Source organism: Pongo abelii, chromosome 8 (assembly GCF_028885655.2).
Source record: "Pongo abelii isolate AG06213 chromosome 8, NHGRI_mPonAbe1-v2.0_pri, whole genome shotgun sequence".
Classification (NCBI taxonomy): Eukaryota; Metazoa; Chordata; class Mammalia; order Primates; family Hominidae; genus Pongo; species Pongo abelii.
Genome location: NC_071993.2, coordinates 66,309,831 through 66,337,134, shown reverse-complemented (window position 1 = coordinate 66,337,134; position 27,304 = coordinate 66,309,831). Strand labels below are relative to the sequence as shown.

Genomic DNA, 27,304 nt, shown 5'->3' with positions numbered 1-27,304 from the left:
AGAATTGCTTTTATGTAATAAATATTTGAATGAATGAATGTATTCATTCAGTTGGTGATCATCAAAGTGATGATTGATAAGTAGCTTATTATTGCATTTTTATTACATGCCAAGTAATGGTTGCTAAGGAACTTACATACATTATCTCATTAAACCTGCACAACAATCCTATAACATAGAGATTATAGTTTATCATTTAGGAATCATGTTCAGCTGATGGTGTATGAAGTAGACTCCAGTGGCTTCAAACAATAGTTTTATTAGGGTATGTGTGTCCTTGGGTCTGTGAGCACTTTCCAAAATAATTCAGGCAAAATGGATCTAAGAGAATCCATTTCCAGAACTAAACTTCCACATCTACTCTTTCCCAATGTCTCCTTTCCTATGGCTCCTTTAATAATTGTCCTTCTCCTAGTTTACAAAAGAAAAGTGTATCTCTCGCCTGTCTTGAATCATAGTATGGTGCATTGCTCATGGGTGTCAAACAAAGGAACCATTCAAAATCTTGGTATCACAAAGCCTCCATTAATCAAGGTACCATAAATCAATGCTCTAATTGCTACCCAATAGCTCATTATTTTTCCCTTAAACACATTTCAGTTAAGGGTGAAGCATGCTGTTAGAAATGGGGTATTTTGGACTATACTGGGATGTTTTCAATTCAGACATATTGTAGAGTGATGTTTAGGAGTGATAACAATTTTTATTTAATGATATCTCACCTCTTCCAAACTCTAAGTATTGTCAAAGAATACATTGCTTCTGAAGGAAAGCTCCATGAGTAAAGGGGGAAAAAAAACCTGTCAGTGAAAAATATTGAATGAAGCAGCATCTTATTTCATTTGGTGACACATTCATGGCACCTTATCTTTTTTCCTTAGAATTAAAATTCAGAAGTGAGGTTTGCATGGGATTTTATATTAATACATCTACTTGAGATAATAATAACTGATTACACGTATGTATAAATATGGAGAAATTTATTGAGTTATACACTTAGGATTTTTGTATTTTATGTATATAAATTAGACTTCAATTTTAGAATATAAATTAAATCTGATGCTAATGGCAAATTGAGAATATTTAACCAATCTCTTAAGGATGGCTTAATTGAAATAGAAAATGGGGACACAGTATTTTTAATATCCTCTTTAAGCCATAGGAGAACTACTAAAACAGTAAGAAACAAAAAACAAGTAAACAAAAAAGCTGGCCAAGATCTAGGACAAGACAGAAATTCAGAGATGCAACTGGTGCCATAGAGGTCGGTCTGCTTTTCTCCTGGGGACGTTTGATAATTTTGCCTGGAAGAGCCAACTGCAAGAATGAGAGGCAAAGAGGCTGAAGAGTGCTTCTTTGTTGTTTGTTTGGTTGGGTTTTTTTTGAGACAGAGTCTCGCTCTGTCACCCAGGCTGGAGTGCAGTGGTGCGATCTCGGCTCACTGCAACCTCCACCTCCTGGGTTCAAGCAATTCTCCTGCCTCAGCCTCCCAAGTAGCTGGGATTACAGGTACGCGCCACCATGCCTGGCTAATTTTTTTTATATTTTTAGTAGAGACGGGGTTTCACCATGTTGGCCAGACTGGTCTTGAACTCCTGACCTCATGATCCGCCCGCCTCAGCCTCCCAAAGTGCTGGGATTACAGGCATGAGCTACTGCGCCCGACCTGAAGAGTGTTTCTATTACTTCACAGGACAAAAGGGACAGAAGGTGGATACCAAGGCCCACCATGGCAGTGGTACCTAGGAGTAGAAGAGAAATAAAATAGTCCCTGAAGCAACATAAAACTTTTTCTTTGAGACAGAGTCTCACGCTGTCACCCAGGCACAAGGGCAGTGGTATGATCGTGGCTCACTGCAACCTCTGACAGCCAGATTCAAGCGACTCTCGTGCCTCAGCCTCCCGAGAAGCTGGAACTACAGGTGCATGCCATCACACCCAGCTAATTTTTGTATTATTAGTAGAAACAGGGTTTCACCATGTGGGCCAGGCTGGTCTTGAACTCCTGGCCTCAAATGATCCGGCCGCCTTGGCCTCCCAAAGTGCTGGGATTACAGGCATGAGCCACCGCACCCAGTCTAAACCAGCTTTAACTAATTTCAGTCTTTACATCTGGAATAAGGTGATGCAGGATAGCTAGTGCCCCCAAACATCTGGAAGAAGCAAAAACAAATCCTCTCTAGAAAAAGAAAACAGCCTCCTAGATTAAACGTTATCTTTTAAAAAACAACTTTACAAATACAATTCAAGCATACAATAAAATATAACCAGCCACATAAGACAAGACAATATGAAAGAAAAGAAGCAGAAACAGGCCAAGCCCAGTGGGTTAGCCTGTAATCCCAGCAACTTGGGAGGCCGAGGCAGACAAATCACCTGAGGTCAGGAGTTCGAGACCAGCCTGGCCAACATGGTGAAAGCCCATGTCTACTAAAAATACAAAAATTAGCCAGATGTGGTGGTGGGCACCTGTAATCCCAGCTACTCAGGAGGCTGAGGCAGGAGAATAGCTTGAACCCAGGAGACGGAAGTAGCAGTGAGCCGAGATTGTGCCACTGCACTTCAGCCTGGGTGACAGACCAAGACTCTGTCTCAACAACAACAACAACAACAACAAAAGCAGCAGCAGAAACAATAAACACTAGAAACAGACCCACAGGGGCTCCAAATACTGGCATTATCATATACAGACTTTAAAACAACTATACTGTGGAAGGAGAATTGTGCCACCATGACGAAATACAATGTGTAGACCCTGTCTGGAGCCTGGGTTGAAAAAAAATTAAAATGTTAAAGAGTTGTAAAGATAATCTGGGAATACTGAAAATTGAAGGTGAACAAGGTAGTAGGTGACATTAAGGAATCAGTATTACTATCACTTAGTATGATTTTGTGGTGTTATATATATATAAATGTATATTTGTATATACGTTTTGTGTGTGGGGGGTGGTTGTTTTTTGTTTTTTGTTTTTTTGAGATGGAGTCTTGCTCTGTCACCCAGGCTGGAGTGCAGTAGGGCAATCTCGGCTCACTGCAGCCTCCACCTCCTGAGTTCAAGTGATTCTCCTGTCTTAGCCTCCCAAGTAGCTGGGATTACAGGCACATGCCACCAAACTAGCTCATTTTTGTATTTTTAGTAGAGATGCGGTTTTACCATGTTGGCCAGGCTGGTCTTGAACTCCTGACCTCAAACAATCCGCCCACCTCAGCCTCCCAAAGTTCTGGGATTACAGGCATGAGCCACTGTACCCAGCCAGTTATATATTTTTTAAAGTTCATATTGGTTAAAGAAATATGCTAACATCTTGGGTTTGCTTTTTTTAATTATATATATTTTTAGAGATGGGGGTCTATGTTGCCCAGGGTGGATTCAAACTCCGGGACTCAAGTGATCTTCCCATCTCAGCCTCCCAAGTAGCTAGAACTACAAGCACACACAAGCATGCCTGGCTCTTTGAATTTGCTTTAAATTACAATTTAAATTTAAAGCTTTAAATTGCTTTAAAGTAAAGAAGGAAGCGGAAATGAAAGAGGAAGAAGAAAAGGAAGAAGAGGAAGATGATGATGAAGGAGGAGAAGGAGGGGAGCAGAAGCAGCAGCAATGGGGGAGGGAGTAGGGAATACATTTTGTAAAGGAATTAAAGAATATTGATCATTATTGAAGCAGAGTGAATACACAGAAATTCATACTATTTTTTTCCACCTGTGCATATTTAATACACAGACCCATACACAAATGTTCATAATTTAAAAGTTTTAAAAATTCTGTGCTTCCTGTGTATAAGCAGATAAAAGGAAAAAAAAAACAATGTCAGCAAAATCCAGAAACTATACAAAAGGACACATCAGATTTGGGAAAAAAAAAAATGGGAATTCTAGAATTGAAAAACACAGCAAGTAAAAATTGCTTAAAATTGTGTTCATTGAGATTCTAGAAGATAATATGAGAAACTTTTATAGCCCCAGTGTAGGGGAAAATTTCTTCATCAGGACACAAGAAGAACTACCAATGAGGAAAAGCTTGTTATTCAGACCCCATTAAAAAAAGAAGTTCTTGTTCATCAAAAACAACCATTTAAAAGTAAAAAGACAAATCACAGAGTGGGAGAAAACATTGTAATACATGTATTAATGGGATCATATCCAAAATATAAAAAAGAACTCCTACAAAACAGCAAGAAATAAAGATTGCAATAGATAAATGGCAAAGTCTTAACAGGCAACTCACAGGAAGAACTAAGTCTCATTCATTATCAGAGAAATGCAAATTAAAACCATGGTGAGCTACCACCATGTGCCCTCCAGAAGCTACATAAAATGCAAAGGCATATGCAGGAGTTACAAAGAAGGTACAAATCTGTGGTCTTTGAGCTGATGAACCTAAGTGTGGGTGAGGACGTGAAGCAACAAGCACTCTCGTATGAGTAGGAGTGCAATTTGGGTACAACCACTTTGAAAAACATTGGCAGTGTATACTGTAATTGAAGACAGACATGTTCTAGAATTCAACAATTCTACTTCTAGGTAGAACAGAAATGCATATTCATAGCAACATGATTCATTGTAGTACCAAACTGGAAATAACCTAAATGCCCATTAATAGCAGAATGGGTAAATTTATTGTACTAATTTTATACAATGGACAACTGTAGCAAAATGAAAATGAACACATGTAAGTATATGTATGAATTTCTCAAACACAATGTTGCAACACAAAAGGAAACACACAGTAAGATTTCCATTTATAAAAAATTCAAAATTAAGCAAAAACTAACTGTATTGTTTAGGGATAAGTACATGCATGGTAAAATTATAAAGAAGAAAAGCACGCTTACCATAAAGTCAGGATAGTGGTATCCTCTAGTAGGAAGAGAGGGAGGTGTGAGTGGGAAAGGAGAGGAGCTGCACTTTCTAGGATGCCAGAAAAGAGTGATAGTTACATGCAATGAGAACACATGGACACAGAAAGGGGAACATCACACACTGGGGACTGTTGTGGGGTCGGGGGAGTGGGGAGGGATAGCATTAGGAGATATACCTAATGCTAAATGACGAGTTAATGGGTGCAGCACACCAACACGGCACATGTATACATATGTAACAAACCTGCATGTTGTGCACATGTTCCCTAAAACTTAAAGTATAATATTAATAATAACAATAATAAAAAGAGTGATAGTTACATGGATGTTGGCTTTTGATTATTTATTGACTTGTAAAAGTTTGCTTAGTGCAATTTTCTGAATGTGTGTCACATTTCAAAATAAATAATCTTGACTTGACTAATTGGTTTGGCAATAAGAACTAGCTTTACCATCTAGGATATTTGGTGGACATTTTCCAACGTTTGGATGAAAATATGTTTAAAGCTGGCACTCAGACAAAAGCATTCCATCAAAAATATTATGCTGATAAAGGTAAATTGAAATTTATGTTTGGATATCTCCCAACACGTTTTGTGAATAGCAGTTTAAACAAGTGCCCCTGTGTAAAGGAATGAGAAGGTAATTAATAGTCATTTGATAGGTTTTGGTGCATAGCCTTTTTGATACAATTCCCAGAAACTGAGAACGTGAATTACGCTAATGATTGGGTTGCAAATCCTATGAAGCCAATGATTTCTAATTCCTTGCTTTCAAGAAAATTAAAGGAAGGCTTAATCAAACTATTAGCTAATAGAATATTAAAAATGGTTTTGATGATATATCATTATGCAATTTTAACATGTAATTCATAAAAAGTTCAAAGAATCATGACAGTGCTATAATAAAACATCTTCCATTTTTATTTACTTATTTACATGAACAAGGTTTCTGAGTGCTAACATCTACAAAAACAATTAATAGGAAGACTAGCTGAATCGTGTTTCATTCCAGCAGTATGTAATATTCAACCATGAATGAACAAACCAATTAGTTGAAAAAAAATACTCCATCTTATTAAGAAATGCATTTCTCAATTTATTTATGTTTATGTTTATTATTTATAAAATTTTAAAATACTTTTTTTCTCAATTGTATATTCATTAAAATTGTAATGTAGCTTAATTCAGGACAAAATTTTAATCCTCAGAGATGTATGGTCACATGAAATGAGAAAGGATTTTAATGTATGTATTCCCGTGTATGGAATTTTATTGTAGAAACATTGGCAAATGTAATCTATAAAAGATTTTCAAGCATAAAAGTATGTTAGGTTGAATTCCTATAAGATACACAAAATGAAAATAAGAGTTCAAGCAGAAAAATGAATGATCTAAAATTAAACCGTTAAAGGAGGTTTTGTTCATGGTTTTGTTTTTTGTGTTGTTTGTTTGTTTTTGTTTTTTTGAGACAGCATCTTGCTCTGTCACCCAGGCTGGAGTGCAGTGGCACGATCTTGGCTCACTGTAACCTCTGCCTCCCAGGTTCAAGCGATTCTCCTGCCTCAGCCTCCTGAGTACCTGGGACTACAGGCGTGCACCACCATGCCCAACTACTTTTTGTATTTTTAGTAGAGATGAGGTTTCACCATGTTGGCCAGGATGGTCTCAATCTCTTGACCTCATGATCTACCCGCCTCGGCCTCCCAAAGTGCTGGGATCACAGGCGTGAGCCACTGCGCCCGGCCTTATTCATGTATTTTTAAGTAGATGATAGTGAATATCAGATTATTATAAAATTTATATTTCTTTGAATACACTTTGTTTTTTGAGACAGGGTCTCGCTCTGTCACCTACGCTGGAGTGCAGTGGTGCAATCAGGGCTCACTGCAGCCTCGAGCTCCTGGGCTCAAGCGATCCTCCCATCTCAGCCTCCTGAGTAGCTGGGACTACAGGCGTGAGCTGCCACACCCAGCTAATTTTTGTATTTTTTGGTAGAGACAGGGTTGCCCATGTTGTCCAGGCTAGTCTCGAACTCCTGAGCTCAAGCAATCCTCCGCCTCAGCCTCACAAAGTGCTGGGATTACAGGCATGAACCACTGCGCCTGGCCTCCTCTGAATGCACTTTAAAGAATGATGTGACAGTTTTAGAAGTTAACAGTTTCAGTAAGTCAGAATTACATTATTTGCAACTATTTAAACTTATTAAGAATTTTAGATTTCGACTTTAAAATGTGCATAAGGTACATAGTTTTTAAAGCCTAATGGCTGAAACAGACTAATGGTTTATTCTCTGACATAAAAGAAGTTGGAGATAGGTTATGCTCGTGTGACAGCTCCTTAAAACTATCAGAGGCTCAGGATCCTTCAGTCCTTCTATTCTGCCATCCTTAGAAGGTGGCTTCTACCCCTCAAGGCTACATTGTGGCTACTGGAGCTTCAGCCATCATGTCATGTCTGGGGATCCCAGAGAAGGGACACAATAGCTTTTACCAGGACTCCTACTAAGCCACGTCCCACTCCTATCTGTCAGGGAGCCTAGAAAAGAACTTTTCTACTGGGCATGTGGCCAAGAGCCCTGTTACCACAGGAGAAGATGAGAATATACACTTGGCAGGCAATTTGCAGTCTTAGTCACGTAGAGTATGACTCCATTTTTATTAAGTTGTACACTTACATGTGATTTTATGCAGTGTTACATTTGGAAGGATGTTTACCAATGTATTTGTGGTTTATCATCAGATAGGAGATCTCAGTTTACTTTTACTTACTTCTCTGAATTTTTCTACATTGAATTTTTTGATAGACATGGTCATTCTTTTTTTCTTTACCTTTAAACAACATGGGTTTGAACATGGTCATTCTTACAAAAACATTACAGATATTCTCATATGTTAAAAAGAGGCAAACTGGAAAAAGAGACTTTGCAGTCAACAACCTGAGTTTAAATTCCACTCTGCAATATAATTTAGGCATATATCTTAATCTCTATGGACCTTAATTTCCATTGTATAACTAGGTTATAGCCTCCAACAGTATTAGAAGTAGAGGTCATATTTTCTTCTTTTGTTTTATATATCAAAATTTAGAAGTCCCATTTACTGGGAGTCTCTTCAGAGAGCACAACAGATATATGACCCAATTCGGGCCCATGAGATACAAGGGTAGGTTTGGTGGATGCTTTGGAGAAACTGCTCCTCCTTCTCAAGAGTCTCTCTTACCGGGGTTGTTGTGAGAACCTATGAATCCTGAAGCCACCACAGCTCAAGCCTCAGGATGAAGCCAGCACCAGGAGAAGGACAGAGTTGAGAGACACACAGAGAAACCATGGTGTCAATGTGTCCAGTCTGTGGACTTTTCATTTATAGGACCCAATAAATCTCCTTTATTATTTAAGCCAGTGCTATGGTTTGAATGTCCCCGAAAATGCATGTTGAAATTTAATTATAACAGTATTAAGAGGGGAGGCCTTTGAGAGGCGATTAGGCTGTGAGGGCTCTGCCCTCATGGGTGGCATTAATGTCCTTATGACAGGGCATATTTGGTCCCTTTTGTGTTTCTCTCTTGCCCTCTCTTTGTCCTCCCACCTTCTGCCATGTGGTCACACAGCAAGAAGGTCCTCGTCAGATGCCAGCACCTTGATCTTGGACTTCCCAGCCTTCAGAACTATGAGCCAATAAATTTCTGTTCATTATAAATTATCCAGTCTCTGGATTAAGAAAATGTGGCACATATACACCATGGAATACTATGCAGCCATAAAAAATGATGAGTTCATGTCCTTTGTAGGGACATGAATGAAATTGAAAATCATCCTTCTCAGTAAACTATCGCAAGGACAAAAAACCAAACACCGCATGTTCTCACTCATAGATGGGAACTGAACAATGAGAACACATGGACACAGGAAGGGGAACATCACACTCTGGGGACTGTTGTGGGGTGGGGGGAGGGGGGAGGGATAGCATTAGGAGATACACCTAATGCTAAATGACGAGTTAATGGGTGCAGCACACCAACATGGCACATGCATACGTATGTAACTAACCTGCACATTGTGCACATGTACCCTAAAACTTAAAGTACAATAAAAATAAATAAATAAAAATTTTAAAAAATAATAAATAAATAAATAAATAAATTATCCAGTCTCAGGTATTCTGTTATAGCAGTGTAAAACAGACTAAGACAGCCAGTCTTGGTTTTGTTTTATTTTGCCTGTTTGCTGCAAGCATCCTAATCACTATTCAGCTTAAAATTATGTAAAATTACTTTTATTTATATTATCTTATTTGATCCTGACAAAAAACCTCTCAAAGTGGTCAAGAGTTATAATAGCTGAGGAAATTGAGAGCCAGGATGTTGAATGCTCCACATCACGTGATAGAAAAATGGTGACAAGGATGGGACTCAAACCCAAGTTTCCTTGGTCTGAGTTCAGTTTCCTTCTCATTGGGCCATAATGCCTGCAAGGATAGGCAAGCAGAAGGTGTTCTGATGACTGAAAAGGAGTTGTCCACACTACAGATGCACCATGGTCTGAATGTTTGTATCCTCCCCAAATCCATATGCTGAAACTAATCCCTAATGTGGTGGTATGTGGCAATGAGGCCTTTGGTAGGTGGTTAGGTCATGAAGGTGGAGTCTTTCCAAATGGGATTAGTGCCCATATAAAAGAGACCCCAGAAAGACCTCTTGCCCCTTCCACTATGTGAGGACACAGCCAGAAGGTGCCATCTATGAACCAGGAAGCAGGTCCTCACCAGACACCAGATCTGCCGGTGCCTTGAACTCAGACTTCTCAACCTCCAGAACGGTGAGGAATAAATTTATGTTGTTTATAAGCCACTCAGTCTATGGTATTTTGTTACATCAGTCTAAAGCCACCCTGGGATGTAGTCAAAGCTTTGGGGATGACATTAAAAGGGTGGTGCCCATGGCCTCCCGAAATCATACCAGGGGATCTTGGGCTTATCAGGCTAGTGGCACTCAAAACCAAGCACCTAACAGTTGGATTTTTATGGGGATTCCACCTGCTAACAGGGAGACACCTGGAGGAACCTAATGAGCTCTTTTCAGAGTGCACAGACCAAGGAGACTGGGAGTGAGTCTGGTGAGAACCCATTGAATATGGGCCTGAAGGTTGGCATTTGTAAATTAAACCTAAAAGCTAAAAAAAAAAAAAAAAAAAGTCGAGAATACTTTGTGACTACTAGCAGCATCAGCACCCAACCTAGGATATCCTTTCCCCAAGCCACTCACTGACATTTGAAGTTCCAGAAGTAATGGTAATTCCTTCAACTTTACAATTGAGATGCAGCTCCTGTCTCACCTCTCACCACCCCTTGGGAGCAGGGAGCTACTCAACATTGATAGTCACTTATTCTTTATTATTACTGAGTTATTGCTCCTTTCCTAGAAGACAGGGAAGTGAGATTATTGTTGGCAGGGGGGCAGTGGGCAAGACAGGAAGGATCCCCAAAAGAAAGGGTGTTGTCAGCCGGGCGCAGTGGCTCACACCTGTAATCCCAGCACTTTGGGAGGCTGAGGCAGGTGGATCACCTGAGTTCCAGACCAGCCTGGCCAACATGGTGAAACCCCGTCTCTACTAAAAATACAAAAATTAGCCGGGCATGGTGGCGGGCGCCTGTAATCTCAGCTACTCAGGAGGCTGAGGCAGGAGAATCACTTAAACCTGGGAGGCGGAGGTTGCAGTGAGCCGAGGTCGCGCCATTGCACTCCAGCCTGGGGAACAAGAGCCAGACTTCATGTCAAAAAAAATAATAAAATAAAAACATAAAAATAAAAAAAGAAAAGGTGTTGTCACCATGACATTGGGAACAGCTGCTCCCTGGATATCCTTGGGCCTCCTTCTTGTCTGACCTGGCACAGGGCAATCACCACTGGACTGAAGAAGTGGCAAAGAAGCCCACTAAACCAGTCTGATGCTAGAAATAATGAATCCTTCACCTCCCACAATTCCTCCCTAAGGCCTGCCGCCCAGAAAATAAATGCCAAAAGGAAGAAACATTTCCATTTCCATCTATTGACCTCAGAGCCTCTTCCACCCCAATGTTTTGATGTCACTGCCTGTAGGTGGGCTGAGTCCTGCTATGACTGAGAGCAGCTGACCCTGAGCCAAAAGTGGAGGCCACAGCAGTTGACTTGCCTGCAACTTTCTTGGGGACACTTAGGTTTCCCAAAGTTTATTAGGCACAAGGACAGGAGGAACAAAACACAAACCGGCCAGCTTTTTGGGGAGAACAGTATGGTCAATGTAAGTCAGGTGAACAATCCTAGCCACATCAGATCAATACAAGGGACAATAAAAAACCAAAAAATATCTCCTTACTCTGTGGAACACAATTCAGTGGAGTCTAACAGACCTGTTTTTGAATCAGGCTCTGGATGTAACCTAACAACGTAACCTCAGACAAGCTACTTATGTTCTCTGTATACCAGATTCCTCATCTCTAAAGAGGAGGGGATGATAACAAATGAGGAGAAACTGAAAGCCTTTCCTCTAAGATCTGGAACAAGACAAGGATGCCCACTTTCACCACTGTTACTCAACGTAGTACTGGAAGTCTTAGCTAGAGCAATCAGACAAGAGAAAGAAAAAACAGGCATCCAAATTGGAAAAGAAGAAGTCAAATTATCATTGTTTGCAGATGACATGATCTTATAGTCAGAAAAATCTAAAGACTCCACCAAAATACTATTACAACTGATAAGCAAATTCAGTAAAGTTGCAGGATACAAAATCAACATACAAAAATCAATAGCATTTCTATACGCCAACAGCAAAAAATCTGAAAAGGAAGTTAAGAAAATCATCCCATTTACAATAGCGACAAATAATTAACCAAAGAAATAAAAGATCTATACAGTGAAAACTATAAAACACTGATTAAAGAAATTGAAGAGGACACAAAAAAGTGGAAAAATATTCTACGTTCATGGATTGGAAGAGTCAATATTACTAAAATGTTCATACTACCCAAAGTAGTCTACAGATGCAATGCAATCCCTATCAAAACACCAATGACATTCTTCACAGAAATAGAAAAACAATCTTAAAACTTACATGGAACCACAAAAGAGCCAGAACAATCAAAGCTATCCCAAGCAAAAAGAACAAAACTGGAGGAATCACATTATCTGACTTCAAATTTTACTACAGAGCTATAGTAACCAAAACGGCATGGTACTGGCATCAAAACAGACACATAAACCAGTGGAACAGAATAGAGAACCCAGAAATAAATTCACATATCTACAGTGAACTCATTTTTGACAAAAGTGCCAAGAATATACATTGGGGAAAGGGCAGTCTCTTCAATAAATAGTGCTGGGAAAGGTGGATATCCATATGCAGAAGAATGAAACTAGACCTCTAAGTCTCATCATATACAAAAGCGAAACAAAATGGATTAAAGACTTAAATCTATGACCTCAAACTATGAAACTACTAAAGGAAGACATTGGGGAAACTCTCCTGGACATTGTAATGGACAAAGATTTCTTGAGCAATACCCCACAAGCACAGGCAACCAAAGCAAAAATGGACAAATGGGATCACATCAAGTTAAAAAGATTCTGAGCAGCAAAGGAAACAATCAAGAAAGTGAAGAGACAACCCACAAAATGGGAGAAAATATTTTCAAACTACCCATCTGATAAGAGATTACTAACCACAATATATAAGGAGCTCAAACAACTTTATAGGAAAAAATAAAATAAAATAATCCAATTTGAAAATGGGCAAAAGATCTGAATAGACATTTTTCAAAAGAAGACATACAAATGGCAAACAGGCATATGAAAAGGTGCTCAACATCATTGATCATCAGAGAAATGCAAATGAAAACTATAATGAAATATCATCTCACACTAGTTAAAATGGCTTTTATCCAAAAGACAGGCAATAACAAATGCTGGCGAGGATGTGGAGAAAAGAGAACCCTTATCCACTGTTGGTGGGAATGTAAATTAGTACAACCACTATGGAGAACAGTCTGGAGGTTTCTCAAAAAACAAAAATAGACCTACCATATGATCCAGCAATCCCACTCCTAGGTATTTACCCAAAAGAAAGGATATCAGTATATCAAAGATCAGTATATCTGCACTCTCATGTTTATTGCAGCACTGTTTACAATAGTGAAAATTTGGAAATAGTCAAAATTCATCTGTTGTTCATCAACAGATGAATGGATAAAGAAAATGTACAGATACACAATGGAGTACCATTCAGCTACAAAAAAAGAATGAGATCCTATTATCTGCAACAACATGGATGGAACTGAAGGTCGTTATGTTAAGTGAAATAAGCCAGGCACAGAAAGACAAACATATGTCCTTACTTATGTGTGGGAGCTAAAAATTAAAACAATGAAACTCATGGACACAGAGAGCATAAGGATAGTTACCAGAGGCTGGGAAGGGTAGTGGGGGAGTGGGGGGAAGTGGGGATGGTTAATAGACCCAAAAATATTATTAGAGTGAATAAGACATAGTATTTGCTAGCACAACATGGTGGCTATAGTCAAAAATAATTTAATACATTTAAAAGTAACTAAAAGATTATAATTGGATTGTAACACAAAAGATAAATGCTTGAGGTAATAAATACCCCATTCTCCATGCTGTGATTAGTATTCATTTCATGCCTGTATCAAAATATCTCATGCAGCCCATAAATATATAGACTTGCTATATACCAACAAAAATCAACAATCAAAAATTCATTAAAAAATAAATAAAAAGGAAGTGATTATAATGATGCTACCTCACAGAAATCTTAAATTAAATAATGCACATAAAGCACTTAACACACGGCCTGGCACACAATACATTGTATTAGTCCATTTTCACACTGCTATAAAGAAATACTGGAGACCGAGTAATTTATAAAGGAAAGAGGCTTAACTGACTCATAGTTCCACGTGGCTGGGGAGGCCGCAGGAAACTTACAATCATGGTGGAAGGCAAAGGGGAAGCAAGGTCCTTCTTCACATGGCGGCAGGAGAGAGAAGAGTGAGGAGTAGGTGGAAGAGTCCCTTATAAAACCATCAGATCTCTCTAGAACTAGAAATGCCATTTGACCCAGCCATCCCACTACTGGGTATATACCCGAAGGACTATAAATCATGCTGCTATAAAGACACATGCACACGTATGTTTATTGCGGCACTATTCACAATAGCAAAGACGGAACCAACTCAAATGTCCAACAATGATAGACTGGATTAAGAAAATGTGGCACATATACACCATGGAATACTATGCAGCCATAAAAAATGATGAGTTCATGTCCTTTGTAGGGACATGGATGAAATTGGAAATCATCATTCTCAGTAAACTATCGCAAGGACAAAAAAACAAACACCACATGTTCTCACTCATAGATGGGAATTGAACAATGAGAACACATGGACACAGGAAGGGGAACATCACACTCTGGGGACTGTTGTGGGGTGGGGGGAGGGGCGAGGGATAGCATTAGGAGATATACCTAATGCTAAATGGCGAGTTATGGGGGCAGCACACCAGCATGGCACATGTATACGTATGTAACTAACCTGCACATTGTGCACATGTACCCTAAAACTTAAAGTACAATAATAATAATAATAAAAAGAAAAGAAAAATACAACTTACTAAAAAAAAAGAGGAAAAAATAAATAAAAAATAAAAATAAATAAAACCATCAGATCTCATGAGAACTCACTCTATCACTACAACAGCATGGGGGAAACGGCCCCCATGATCCAATCACCTCCCACCAGGTCTCCCCCTAGACACGCAGGGATTATGGGGATTACAATTCAAGAAGACGTTTGGGTAGGGACACAGCCAAACCATATTATACATGTTCATTAAACGGTGGCTCTTATTTTTACTTGTCTTGGGTCAGAGAGAATGGAGGCAGATGGAAAATATTGCAAAGAAAAGTATAAATTGTGGAGGCAATGGGGATGGCACTGGCATTTTTTTGAACTTTAATAATAACATTGCAAACCCAGTAAATGGTTACCAGACCTAAGTTTGAACAGGCAAGGTGTTTAATACAGCTTGTTGATCGGATTTACGGGTCTTTCCGGGCCTTTCATGGAGCTTGGGCCTGATTTTTACCTTTATTGCTTCTGATGCCTAAGGCTGACTCCCTAGGGCAGCTTGACTCCCAACAGGGAAGTCTCATTTACCAAAAAGTCTCAGTGATTCTGTTTTCCCTGTCTTTTTTGCTTTTATTATTGTTTTTATTTTTTTAGAGATAAGATCTCGTTCTGTTGCCCAAGCCGGAGTACAGTGGTATGATCATAGCTCGCTGCAACCTTAAACTCCTGGGCTCAAAGGATCCTCCTGTCTCAGCCTCCTGATAGCTGAGAGTACAGGCACACACCACCACATCTGGCTAATTTTTAAATTTTTTGTAGAAATATGAGTCTCATGATGTTGTCCAGACTGGTCTCTGACTCCTAGGTTCAAGCGATCCTCCCACCTTGGTCTCCCAAAGTGCTGGGATGACAAAGCCTCCATGCCCCACTGTCATGATGATTCTGAATCACCTCCAGCAAGGGACACCGTCTTCTTAGGGCTGAGAATAATTACCAATGAGGAACCATGGATTTGGAGGCCCTTCGAGGGTCAGATCTTGGTTCCACCAGGTTCCCATCCTCACCTGTCATCAATAACCAGCACCTTGGTCTCCTTGTCCCCTACCTTCAGCATCCCTGGCAGATTCCTGATGGTGACACTCCCAAGGCCACTTCACAGGATGGACCGTCATGGGTCATCTGGGCCAAACTCCTCCATGATAAAGCATGAGCACCAGAGAGGAGGTGGACTTGTCTAGGTTGCACAGGAGGCCTGGGGTTGCTGTTGGGCTCACCCAGGTCTAGGGAGCCCAGGACAGCATTCATCACCACCCAACTCTCAGTAACACTGTGCTCTTCAGTATGTAGACAGCTCACATCTATGCCCCGTGCACGATTTACAAATGTAAAGACCATGCACAGGAGCTGGCTTAGCAAAAATTGATAAGCAGCAGCCCTGGTTATCATTACTGTCAGTGTCCTTGTATCTCATAGCTTCATACTACGCCCAAGTCACCATAGGCATGGGTATCTTTGTTTTATAATAGGAAACCAAGGTTCACACCTTAGCCTGCAGGACTTTGTAAAAACCCTGCTGTGGGTAAAGAGCCCAAAAAGGCCAGTCCCTCAGCCTTTTGCTCCCAACCCCCAAGCCCTTTCTCCTCCAGGACACTGCCTCCCACGCTCCTCTGGTCCGGGGAGGCCACCAGAGGAGGAGTACTGGCCTGGCAGGGAACACTGGCAGTCTCGGCCCTTCACCAAACAGCAGGGGAAAGGCAGCAAGCCCCGTCCCCCAGTGGCCCCAAGATATGGGTGCCAGGAACCCGTCATTCAGAGACTCCAAATGAAGAAAGCAGGCAGGCCAGCCTAGCCAGGCACAGCTCACCCCACCCTGCTGGGAAAACCCATTGTGTTTCACCAGGCATCCTGGCGTGCTGTTGTGGGCCAAGAATGACACTTGCCTCTTGCCACCAAAACCAGAAGGGTATCCTAAGGGAAGCAGGCTCGCCCCGCAGAGCCACACTAGATGGAAGCAAGGCGAGAAGCCAGGGCAGAGCCCACCCCCCGCACCTCCCTCCCCACAGCCTGTGTAGACACACAGGCCGGCAGAGTCCCCGGGGCAGCAGGTGGGAAGGGCGGTTCAGGAAGGCAGGTACTTACCACAGGGGAGCATGGTCTCTTCAGCCTCACCCTCAGGTTCTCACCGTGGGCTCCACTGGGCATCCATAGGACCCTGCAGTTGTGGGCAAAACCAGGGAGACTCATACAGACATCGTTTTCCTGGGGAGAAAGAAAATTCGATTTCATCAGAGTCCTAATCCTGTGCAGGACATGCCTTGCACAGAGACAGATGGAAATAAGCTTCCTCCCTACCCAGGTCATGGGTCTCTGCACTCAGTGACAAAAATGGGAGAGCACAGAGCCAGCTCCCCACGCCCCCTGAAAAAAACAAGGAGTCTCTGAGGCCTCATGTTCAATCCCACCCCCACCCCCCTTTTTAAGCCCTGTCAACTCTTTCTCGCCTTCAGTCATCAGCTTAGGTGCCTCTTCCCCCAGAAAGCTCGCCTTGATCTTCCTGGGCTGGTTTAAGGGCACTTTCCGTGCCATGTGCTCAATTCCTTGTGTCCCCTACTAAACCTCAGATCCCACAGGAGCAGTGGCAGTGTCTGCCGGGTTCTCGCTCTGTCTTCTGCCCTGCTAAGGTGCCTGGCATACCATGCTCTCGATCCCAAATAAGTGAATGAACTAATGAATGAATAGTAGCACCAAATCAGGCTGCTCTCACATAACCCACACGGCTAAGGAGAGGTCTACGTTTTATTTTTTAAGAAGGCAGAGCTCGAGGGGGCCTTAAAGTCACATCACTGGCTGCTGAGTCTACGAACAGGGAAGCAGCCGCAGTCCCCGAAAGGACCCGTCCCAGCGAGCCAGGGCCTGGTTTTCCTTCCGCAGAAGGCGGAGGGACCGGAGCGGGCGCGGGCACCCCTGGGCTCTGAGGGGCGCGCCCTGAAGGGCGGCGGACTTCAGGGCCACGCTGGCTGTCCCCAGAAAGCAGGAGCCCGAACCGCGGGGCCCACGAACGCCCACATACTTTGCTACGGCCTCGCCACTCCCCTGGGCCTCTCCCCTTGCCCCCTGTCCCCACAGGTAACGCCTAGAACGAGTGCTTCTCCAGGTGGGGTCCTGAGGAGCCTGGGCGGCAGCTGCCGAGCCGCGACAGCCACGCTGAGCCCGGCCTGGCCTGCACACTGGCGCCACCGCCTGGCGGGGAGCGGAACTGACGCGCTCCTCTCCCTCTCCTCCAGCCCAGATCACGGAGGCGCGCAGCTGCATCTCCTGCCCTGGGCGAGGGGTGTGAGGGAGACAAAGACTTTGGGCACAACACCAACCACACAGAACCTATTCTCTAGTTGGGAAACAAGTCAAGGCAAAGGCGCACAAAGTGAAAGTTAGTGTGTGAGCAAACAAAACACCAGCCAGCAGAGGTTAAGCTTCTATGCAAACAGGCCTGCCTGACTCAGGGAGCAGGGGAGACTGAGGCAGATGAGAAGCTCCCGCCGAGGCCACCAGGATGTCCAGGCCTTGGGGCTCCAGGAAACGTGGTCTCCACGCTCAATCTCGGCTCAGCCTTCCCCAGAAGATGCCTCTAGCCGGACAGAGCTGGGTTTTAATCATGCTGACTTCATAAGCCAGGTGCATGATCTCTGGCTAGTTAACTACAGGTGCATTTCCTTAACCTATTTTAAAAAGGGGTGGGGGGATAGTTAGGAACTCTTGCCTGGTTGTGTTGTTGTTACAATTAAGTCATGAATGTGGAGCATTTGATGCAGTGCTCAGAATAGAAGCTATTCTTAAAAGCAATCCACTCATAATAGGGAACAAAGTTTCTAGAATGGTTACTTTTTAAAACTGTAAATCAGAACAGATTCAATATAAGAACATCACTCTCAATTCTTACTCACTTCCACTCTGGAGTAGCAGAGAAAGAAGCAGAGGGGCCACTGGCTGCAGAGGGAATGGCCCAGAGCTCACAGCCTGTCCTGGTTAAGTGGTAGCCATGGGGAGGCCCTAGAGAAATGTCACCAAGAACTGTGGAGACAGCAAGGAGTAAATGCTAGCACTGATTGTTTGCCAAATGCCATTCAATGAACTACATTCTTTATGAGCATTGACTCATTTACTTCTCACACCACCCCTACAAATAGGTGTCATTATCATCCCCATTATTTTAGAGATGAGAAAGCTAAGACATTCACAGATTGGGGACCCAGACCAAAGTCACACTGCATCTAAGCAGCAAATCTGAAATTATAGCCAGGTGTTCTGGCTCCAGAGCCTCTGCTCCCAACCACCAGGCAATACCTGCCTTTCTGATCTGGGAGCTATATTCATTCCCACTTCTCAGGCGAGAAAACTGCTGTTCAGAGCGATGAACTCTTGCAAGGTCACACAGGTAGTCACTGGCAGAGCTCTGATTTTTAGTCTTGAGCTTTCTCCCTAATTCAACTTGGGATAGAGAAAGTAAAAGCTGGCCAGGTGCGGTGGCTCACGCCTGTAATCCCAGTACTTTGGGAGGCCAAGGCGGGTGGATCACGAGGCCAGGAGATTGAGACCATCCTGGCTAACATGGTGAAACCCCGCCTTTACTAAAAATACAAAAAATTAGCCAGGTACGGTGGCGGGCGCCTGTAGTCCCAGCTACTCGGGAGGCTGAGGCAGGAGAATGGCATGAACCTGGGAGGCGGAGCTTGCAGTGAGCCGAGATAGCGCCACTGCAGTCCAGCCTGGGCGAAAGAGTGAGATTCTGTCTCAAAAAAAAAAAAAAGAAAAGAAAAGAAAAGGAAGTAAAAGCCAGCCCCTCTCCAGCAGTCAGAATTACAAAAGGTGAACCAGGGTCCTGCTGGCAATCACATTTCTGACCGTGTAGCAGAAACTGGTCTATGGTAAGAGACGATAAAACCACCACACAGAGAGAAGCAAAGATGAGGCTCTGCCAACAGAGTTCAAGTCCCGGTTCCGGCCATTCCTGAAATCCAGCCGCAGCCTTCCCTTTCTAAAACTTGGTTGTTCAAATTCAGGGTTTGACTCCAGGTGCCAATAAAGCCCCACTGTGTCCCCGAGTTGTTACAAGTTGGGGAATAGTCAGTTGCAACCAAAATGGGCTCTGCCACAGAAGGTGACATATGGAAACAAGAGGCAGAAACCCAGAAGGCCAGAGGATCTGGAAAAATGAGAGGAAAGAGAAGCCGAGAGCAGCAGAAAGAACAAAGGGTGCAAAGCTATAAAGAGCCTTTTGCCCATCTTGCCAAACCATCAGCTCTCTCTCTTGTCCCTGAGCTTGCTGCTTCTGCCCACAGACTGCTTCCCAAACAGCTGTGAAAATATCATGAACTGGTGCTTTTGAACATTTCCTCTTCCAAATGCATGCAAGTTTCACAGCCCCCTGAGTCCCACACGTAGACAATCACTTATACCAATTCCTCCTTCCGATAAATCTTCATGCCAGCTAAAATAACTCTCCATCCTTCAGATCCCCCCACACCAAGTAGTCTCCCTAAGTGCGTGTTCTTCCTGCCCCCAACTCCCCCGCACCCCTCCAGCAGGGTGCTTCTGGAAAGGCAGATGGCATGAGTGGAGAGATGACCCCCAGCTCAGTCTTCAGGAAGGCAGGGCTGTTGATGAGTCAGCGGGGTCTGCACTGAAGCATCTGGCCCAAATTACCAGGATGAAGACTTTTTTGGCAAATTGCTCACAGCCCAACAGGCAGCACTCCACGCAGACCACCCCAGCGCTGCTGTTAGTCACGCGTGCATTTTAATTTAGCTACAGAAGAGGAAGGAGCAAAGAGCACAGAATAATCCTCTCCTTAGAGAGGAAAATGGGACCTTGGGAGCTTGCGTGGCTTCCCTCAGGTCACTCAGCCAGTCAGAAAAGAAGCGCTCAGCAGGGGCAGGCTCCCTGAGCGTGTCCTAATCCTGGTCCTCACAGAACTCTGGTCATTCTGGGATCAGCATCTGCAGTGGTCACATTCCTCACCTTCCCCCTGCCTCCCACCACCGTCACTTGACTTTCTCTCAGAGCTCAAACTAGAAGGGATCTGGTTCAGTTCCATCAACCATTCATTCATTCACTCATCCATTCAAAGTGGCGAGGCTGGAAGGGGCCTTAGGGCTCATCTGGCCAAAGCCTTCCCATCCGGTGTTCACTGGGCTGTTTGACTCCAAGCCACAGACATTGACTCTAGCTAACTGAAGCAAAAGAAGACTCAGAGTTTATTTAAAGTAAAAGAAGAAGCTCAAAGAATTGGAAAATTTTTTAAAAAGCTGAAGACTTGTGTCCTAACAGGACAGGCTCCAGGGACCTTAAGAGCATGAATTTAATGATCTATAGAGTGCATCTTCTAGCACTTTTCCACTGGTGTCTTCTGCGTGGGCTTGTTCATGAGCAAAATGTTTTCCCCTTTCTCTCTCTCCCTTGCCTCACCCATGGCCGCTTCTAGGTGGTGTAGCAGGCAGGGAATGGGCAGGGAATGTAAAATAAAATACACGGCCTCTTGAGGGCTCGTGCAGACAGATTGCTGGACCCCACAGAGTTCCTGATTCTGGGGTAGAACTCCAGAATTGTGCATTTTTAACAAGTTCCCAGGCGATGCCGATGTCGCTGTTCTGGGCACCGCACTTTGAGAATTACCACTCTAAGGAAACCTCACTTAAGTTTTGTGTCACACTTAGCTGGGGAGCATGGGGCACACTGAGAAATAGTCCCCACCACAGCTGTACTCAGTGGGATTGCCAAGTCCCACAAGGCTGAAATCAATGGGATTTTCAAATGAAAAACAGGATACTATGACTAAAAGGGGGGATAGATGTTAGTTAGGCAGGAAAAAACACAGAGGTACACTGTGCCCCTCCCCAGGTGACATTTGAATGTTTGTGACATCTCCACCAGGTGGCCCCCTGGCTTAGGCTTGAGTGCCTCCAGTGACAGAAGTCTCACCATTCCACCATACCCAATCTATTTGTGGATGCTCTGATAATTACTAAGTTCTGAGTCTTGTGATACAAGACTCAGAGTTACAATTCCCCTCTATGTAGCAACTCTTCAAATATTTGGGGGTAACTCTCAGGCTTCCTGGGGTCAGTGGGTTAAATCTCTCCAGCTACTTCTGCAGCTCTTCATGAGACATGCGGAGGAGCCTCCTTGCAATCTTGAAGGAGCTCAAGATCTCTCTTTGTTGGACAGGTGACACCTTTATTGCAAGCATGGTATCTGACAGGCCCAGTGCTTTTTCTGGCAACACAGTAGCAAAAAAGGCAAACACTGTGCCTACTCTCATGGAGCATTAGTGAGTAATCAAAATGGAACTGAGTTCTACAGATGAGTTCTCTTCAGCATGCAACAGTGAGGCTATCACCTCCCTCATTCTAATTAACATGCTTCTATTAATGCAACCTAAGATGACATCAGGTTTCTCAGCAGCCACATCCTACCATTGACTTCTTACCATTCTTCAGAAATCTTTAGAAACATTTACAGTGCGCCCAACCCTATGCTGGATGTCACAGGAGTGCAAAAGAAGCAAGAGGCCTGGTCTCAGCCTCTTAGAAGCCACTGTTAGTCTCACTGAAATGCTGGTTAACTGGCAACTGGACAAGATCTTCAGGCTCCAAAGGAGATCCTCAAGAAGTCATCGTCACTGATTCCAAATCCAGGGTCTCATTAGGAGCACATGGACCCTCTGCATCAGCCTCCAGGCTGAGAAGTCTGGCCATTATATGTCTTGAACTTCCTCCAACTGCAGCAGACAGGGGCTCCCTGTGCCACCCCCTCTAAGGGGTTTCCTGAATGGTCAGCTCTAAGGCAGGAATCAGGAGAGAAGCTGAGAAGCATCAAAGAATAATGAGCTGAAAGGAGCCTTGGCAATCCCAAGTCCAACCTTCTCATTCCACAGAAGACCCTGGGCCCCAAGAAGTGAAGGGGTGGTTCGAGTGCCCACTGTTGACAGATGAATCCTGGGATCCAGCTCCTCTCTTGCCATAAAACCCCATTCCCTGCCCACCACACACCATCCAGAAACAGCCGTGAGTAAGGCAAGGGAGAGAGAGAAAAGCAGACACATTTTGCCCATGAACAAGCCCACTCAGGAGACACCGATGGAAAAGTGCTAGAAAATGCACTCTACAGATCATTAATCAATTGATGCAACTTAAGCAATATATCAGGTGGAAAAAACCTTTGTTGCCAATAATGGAAGCGCCTAAGACAGAACATTCTTCAGTGCCGGCTGGGCAACAGAAACAGCAGGCGGCCATAACTCAAAGCCCAGAAAGCTTTTGTTTTTAAACTTGCAATGCCAAGGATGTGAGACAAGGGAGCCAATTCTCAGGGAGACAGGCCATGGGGAGCCAAATGCATTCAGGTGATATACTGATCAGATGGTCCAGATTCAGTTATTCTCAGAGGAACGATGGCTCATTGACAAGCCTAGCTGTTGACCACAGCTCTCCAGGAGAAGGGAAATGAGGGCTACTTGTTTTCAAAACCAGAGCTACACTCGATGTGACACAAGAACTAGATGTGCATGAGTGTGGAGCATCAGAGTGAGTGGAAGGAAGCAAGACCCTTCTCTCCCAGACACCTTGATGTTGTGGGTTAGCCTTCATTAGAATAGGACTGATTCCTGGATGGGTGACATCATGAGCTAGCACGTGTGTGCTGCTTACTACTTGCCAGACACAGTTTGCTATAGTTGGGATGTTTTTGCTCCAAATCACATGTTGAAATTCGATCCCCAGGGCTGGTGGTGGGGCCTGATGGGAGGTGTTTGGATCTTGGGAGTGGATCCTTCATGAACAGATTAATGCCCTCCCTGGGGGTTGGTGGAGGGATAAGTGAGTTCTCTGTTCTCACAAGAGCTTTTTGTTTAGAGGAGTGTGGCACCTCCTCCCTCCTCTCTCTCTTCCTCTCACCAGCGATCTCTGCACACATAGGCTCCCTTTCACCTTCCACCATAGGTGGAGGCAGCCTGGAGCTCTCACCAGGAGCAGATGCTAGTGCCATGCTTCCTGCACAGCCTGCCAAACCGTGAGCCCAATAAACCTCTTTTCTTTATAAGTTATCCAGCCTTGGGCTTTCCTTTATAGCAACAGAAATGGACTAAGACACTGTGCCAAGCACTTTGTAAATATTAACTCCTCACAATAACACTGGGAGTGCTATGACTACCCCATTTTATATATGAGTCAACTTTGTCACAGAGAGGCTGAGGAACTTGTCCAAGGTCACACAGCTAGTAGCACAGCTAAGTTAGGACTGAATCCAAGTAGCTTGGTTAGGAATGCCTGACTTCTCTGTTGCGCCACCAACAGCCAGAAGATTAAGGAGTTGCTGCTGATGCTCCCAGCATACCCCCATAAATCTGCAGACTACTCTAGTACTCTGGTCTTCTAACCTGCCATTTGGGACTTGCCTAAGCTTTCCAATTTGAGCTGTTGTTCTCTGATATCACAAGAAAGTACCTCCATAAATTCTGGCCATTATAACATCTTTTCTTTCACTTGTTGATTACAGAGCTCTGATGTACAGCCAAACTGCATTATTTGAGGTTTCTTAGCATATATAGAACTGATACATTGATATAACATGTAATGGCCATTTACTTTTTTCCCATTTTTTTTACTTCCCCATAATATAAGAAAGAGCTGCATTTGATCCTAAACTTGAGTGGCCACCTCTGTGTACTAAATGAGCCCCAAGGATAATCTGCCCCATTCATCAACACTTTCTAGTTTGCACCATGTTGGTGACTAAGGGGACACCAGGGGAGCAGATATGATCTCTACTGGCGATGAATTCAGTCTCCTGGGAAGATTCGGTGCAAACGATAGTTGCAATAAAACATGGTGAGTGCTACTGTAGGAGTGTGCCTAAATGCTTCAGGAACAAAAAGAAAGAGAACCTAGCTCTTGAGATAGCAGCAGAAAAATAGGTTCAGCAGGGAGACGGGGTCAGATTGAACACAGCTAAGGAGGCTGTGCAGTGTTACAGGAGATGGGGGGGCGGTCTCTGGAAGGATCTAGGTAGGGAGATATTTTAGTTAGGAAAACCACCCCACCCTTCTACATGCATGGAGGGCAGGCTAGAGGGCAGCAGTGCTGGGAGAAAGACAACTAAGTAGGAGATGACGGGGCCAGGCATGATGACTCACGCCTGTAATCCTAGCACTGTGGGAGGCCGAGGCAGGTGGATCACTTCAGGTCAGGAGTTGGAGACCAGCCTGGCCAACATGGTGAAACCCGTCTCTACTAAAAATACAAAAAACTAGCCGGGCATGGTGGCAGGTGCCTGGAATCTCAGCTGCTCCGGAGGCTGTGGGGGGACAATCGCTTGAACCTGGGAGGCGGAGGTTGCAGTGAGCCGAGATCCTGCCACTGCACTAACTCTGCCTCAAAATAATAATAAGAAGAAGAAGAAGATGATGATGATGACGTATAGTCCAGGCAGGAGATGAGGGTTAAACTCAGGCAGAAGCACTGAGGATGGAAAAAGAAAATGGATTAAATAAAAAGAAATCAGAGGTAATAAAAATGAAGGTTTTTTCCCCTGTGTGGTTCACTCGGACTTCACATTCATTTGCCATAAAATTTTGCATCTGACTCTGATCCTGACTGAAGCATCGTGGAGATCTGGTTTTTAGGTTAAGTTCAAACTTCTGGGAAACACAAGTCAGACTGGAAGACCAGAGTTTCCGTGCAGATATGATCTCTACTGGCAATAAATTCAGTTTCTGGAAAAGATTTGGTGCGATCAGTCCTGTTTGCTTTTGAGCAAATTATTTGCATTTTCTGAAACTCAGTCTCATCATTTGTAAAGTGAGAATTATGATATCTACCTCTGCATCTTATGGCATAAGCTAACTTGGGTGCCAATATTGTCTCATCCCTTTTCATCTTTTCTAATAATAATGATAACAACAGCAACCTCCAACATTTACTGGGCACCTAATATGTGCCAGGCACTATTCGACATGCACTAATTCATTTGATCCTCACAACCACCTTAGGAGATAGGTTCTATTATTGTCACCATTCTGCAAATAAAGAAACGGAGGCAGAAAGATGCAGTAACTTGCCAACTCCCCAGGCTGTGGCAGAGCAAAGATGTGAGCTCGCCTTCTCTCATAATTGCCTCAGCACTCGCCTACCCTGATGCACAGGAAGTCCAACGCCTCCTTTCTGGGCCCTCCCTCCTCCCCTGTATTGTCCAAGAATCCTGCTTCTTCAGTCCTTCTCCCTGGCACCAGATGGACAAAGAACAACTCCAGCCCTATGCTGCCATTGCTGGATGCTGCCACACGGTGTCGCTATGGAAGGCGTATCCTGCAAGGTTGGCTCTGGTGGTCTGTTGATGGGATGTTCTTGCTGGTTCTGGTCCCTGTCCAAGCTACAATGGGGTCCCAAGCGGAGGCTCTGAGACCTCACTTCCTTTTTTTTTTTTTTTTTTGAAACGGAGTCTCGCTGTGTTGCCCAGGGTGAAGTGCAGCGGTGCAATCTCTGCTTACTGCAACCTCCACCTCCCAGATTCAAGCGATTCTCCTGCCTGTCTCCCGAGTAGCTGGGATTACAGGCATGCACCAGCACGCCCAGCTAATTTTTTGTATTTTTAGTGGAGACAGGGTTTCCCCATGTTGCCAAGGCTGGTCTTGAACTCCTAGGCTCAAGTGATCCTCCCTCCTTGGCCTTACAAGCATCACAGAGCTTGCAAGATAGTGAAAAATTATCTGGCCAAGTTCCAGAAGAGGCCCAGAATCTAGAGAGGTTAGTAAAACAACTGGGCCTCTGTTGTTCCAAGTTTAGCTGCACTTCTGGGCTTTGGTGGCCTCAAGATACTATGGGAAAAAAGTTGGCATCCAGGGCCCACCAACTGTCAGACTCAATATATGATCTTGCTTTGGGATGTGACCCCAAAATGCTGCACACTTGAAGTAAGAATAACAAGAAACAAACCAGTCCTCGCATAGATAGATGAAAATGTGGTTCAAAAATCTGAGTGGTGGAGAGAAAACAACAAGGCCTGAACTAGAATTAAGGTAATCCCATGTTGGTAGTGCTCCCAGCCACCTGGCAAAAGGAATAAAGAACCTACTTTTAGAAGACAAGGGCACAGCATAGGCCTTAAATTATGTTTTCCAAGCACAATGTCTAACACAGAGTCAAGGATAACCAAGTACACGTGAAGATAAAATGCTATGGATGAGGCTGGGTGCCGTGGCTCACGCCTGTAATCCCAGCACTTTGGGAGGCTGAGGCGGGTGGATCACGAGGTCAGGAGTTTGAGACCAGCCTGGCCAACATGGCGAAACCCAATCTCTACTAAAAATACAAAAATTAGCCGGGCATGGTGGGGGGCCCCTATAATTCCAGCTACTCAGAAAGCTGAGGCAGGAGAATCACTTGAGATCGTGCCACTGCACTGCAGCCTGGGTGACAGAGCGAAACTCCATCTCAAAAAAAAAAAAAAAAGATAAAAAAATGCTATGGATGAGAATAAACAGAAACAACAAACAGACCCACCCACAGGAACTCCAAATAATGGAATCATCAGCAGATACCATAAAATAAATAGGTCTGCTATGTTCAAGGAGATAAAAGTTTATTTAAACCATTTTGGCAGAAAACTAGAAATCATAAAAAGTGACATACAGATATGTAGGGAAACTGTGAACCCTGAACATCTGAGATCGTCTCAATTAATTTAGAAAGTTTATTTTGCCAAGATTCAGGACACGTGCCTGTGACACACCCTCAGGAGGTCCTGACAACATGTGCCCAAGGTGGTCAGAGCC

At 43.7% G+C, this 27,304-nt stretch overlaps 1 protein-coding gene across 1 annotated transcript in view; it reads right to left on the bottom strand.

The window, feature by feature from the left end:
• KCNMA1 (potassium calcium-activated channel subfamily M alpha 1) overlaps positions 1-16,713 on the bottom strand; it is an 838,033-nt gene extending 821,320 nt beyond the window's left edge. Inside the window, exon 1 of the mRNA XM_063727600.1 lies at positions 16,621-16,713. Within this exon, the coding sequence (XP_063583670.1) occupies positions 16,621-16,683 (63 nt within the window). The 5' untranslated portion in view covers positions 16,684-16,713. The remainder of the gene's footprint in view (positions 1-16,620) is intronic.
• Positions 16,714-27,304: the final 10,591 nt, after the last annotated feature.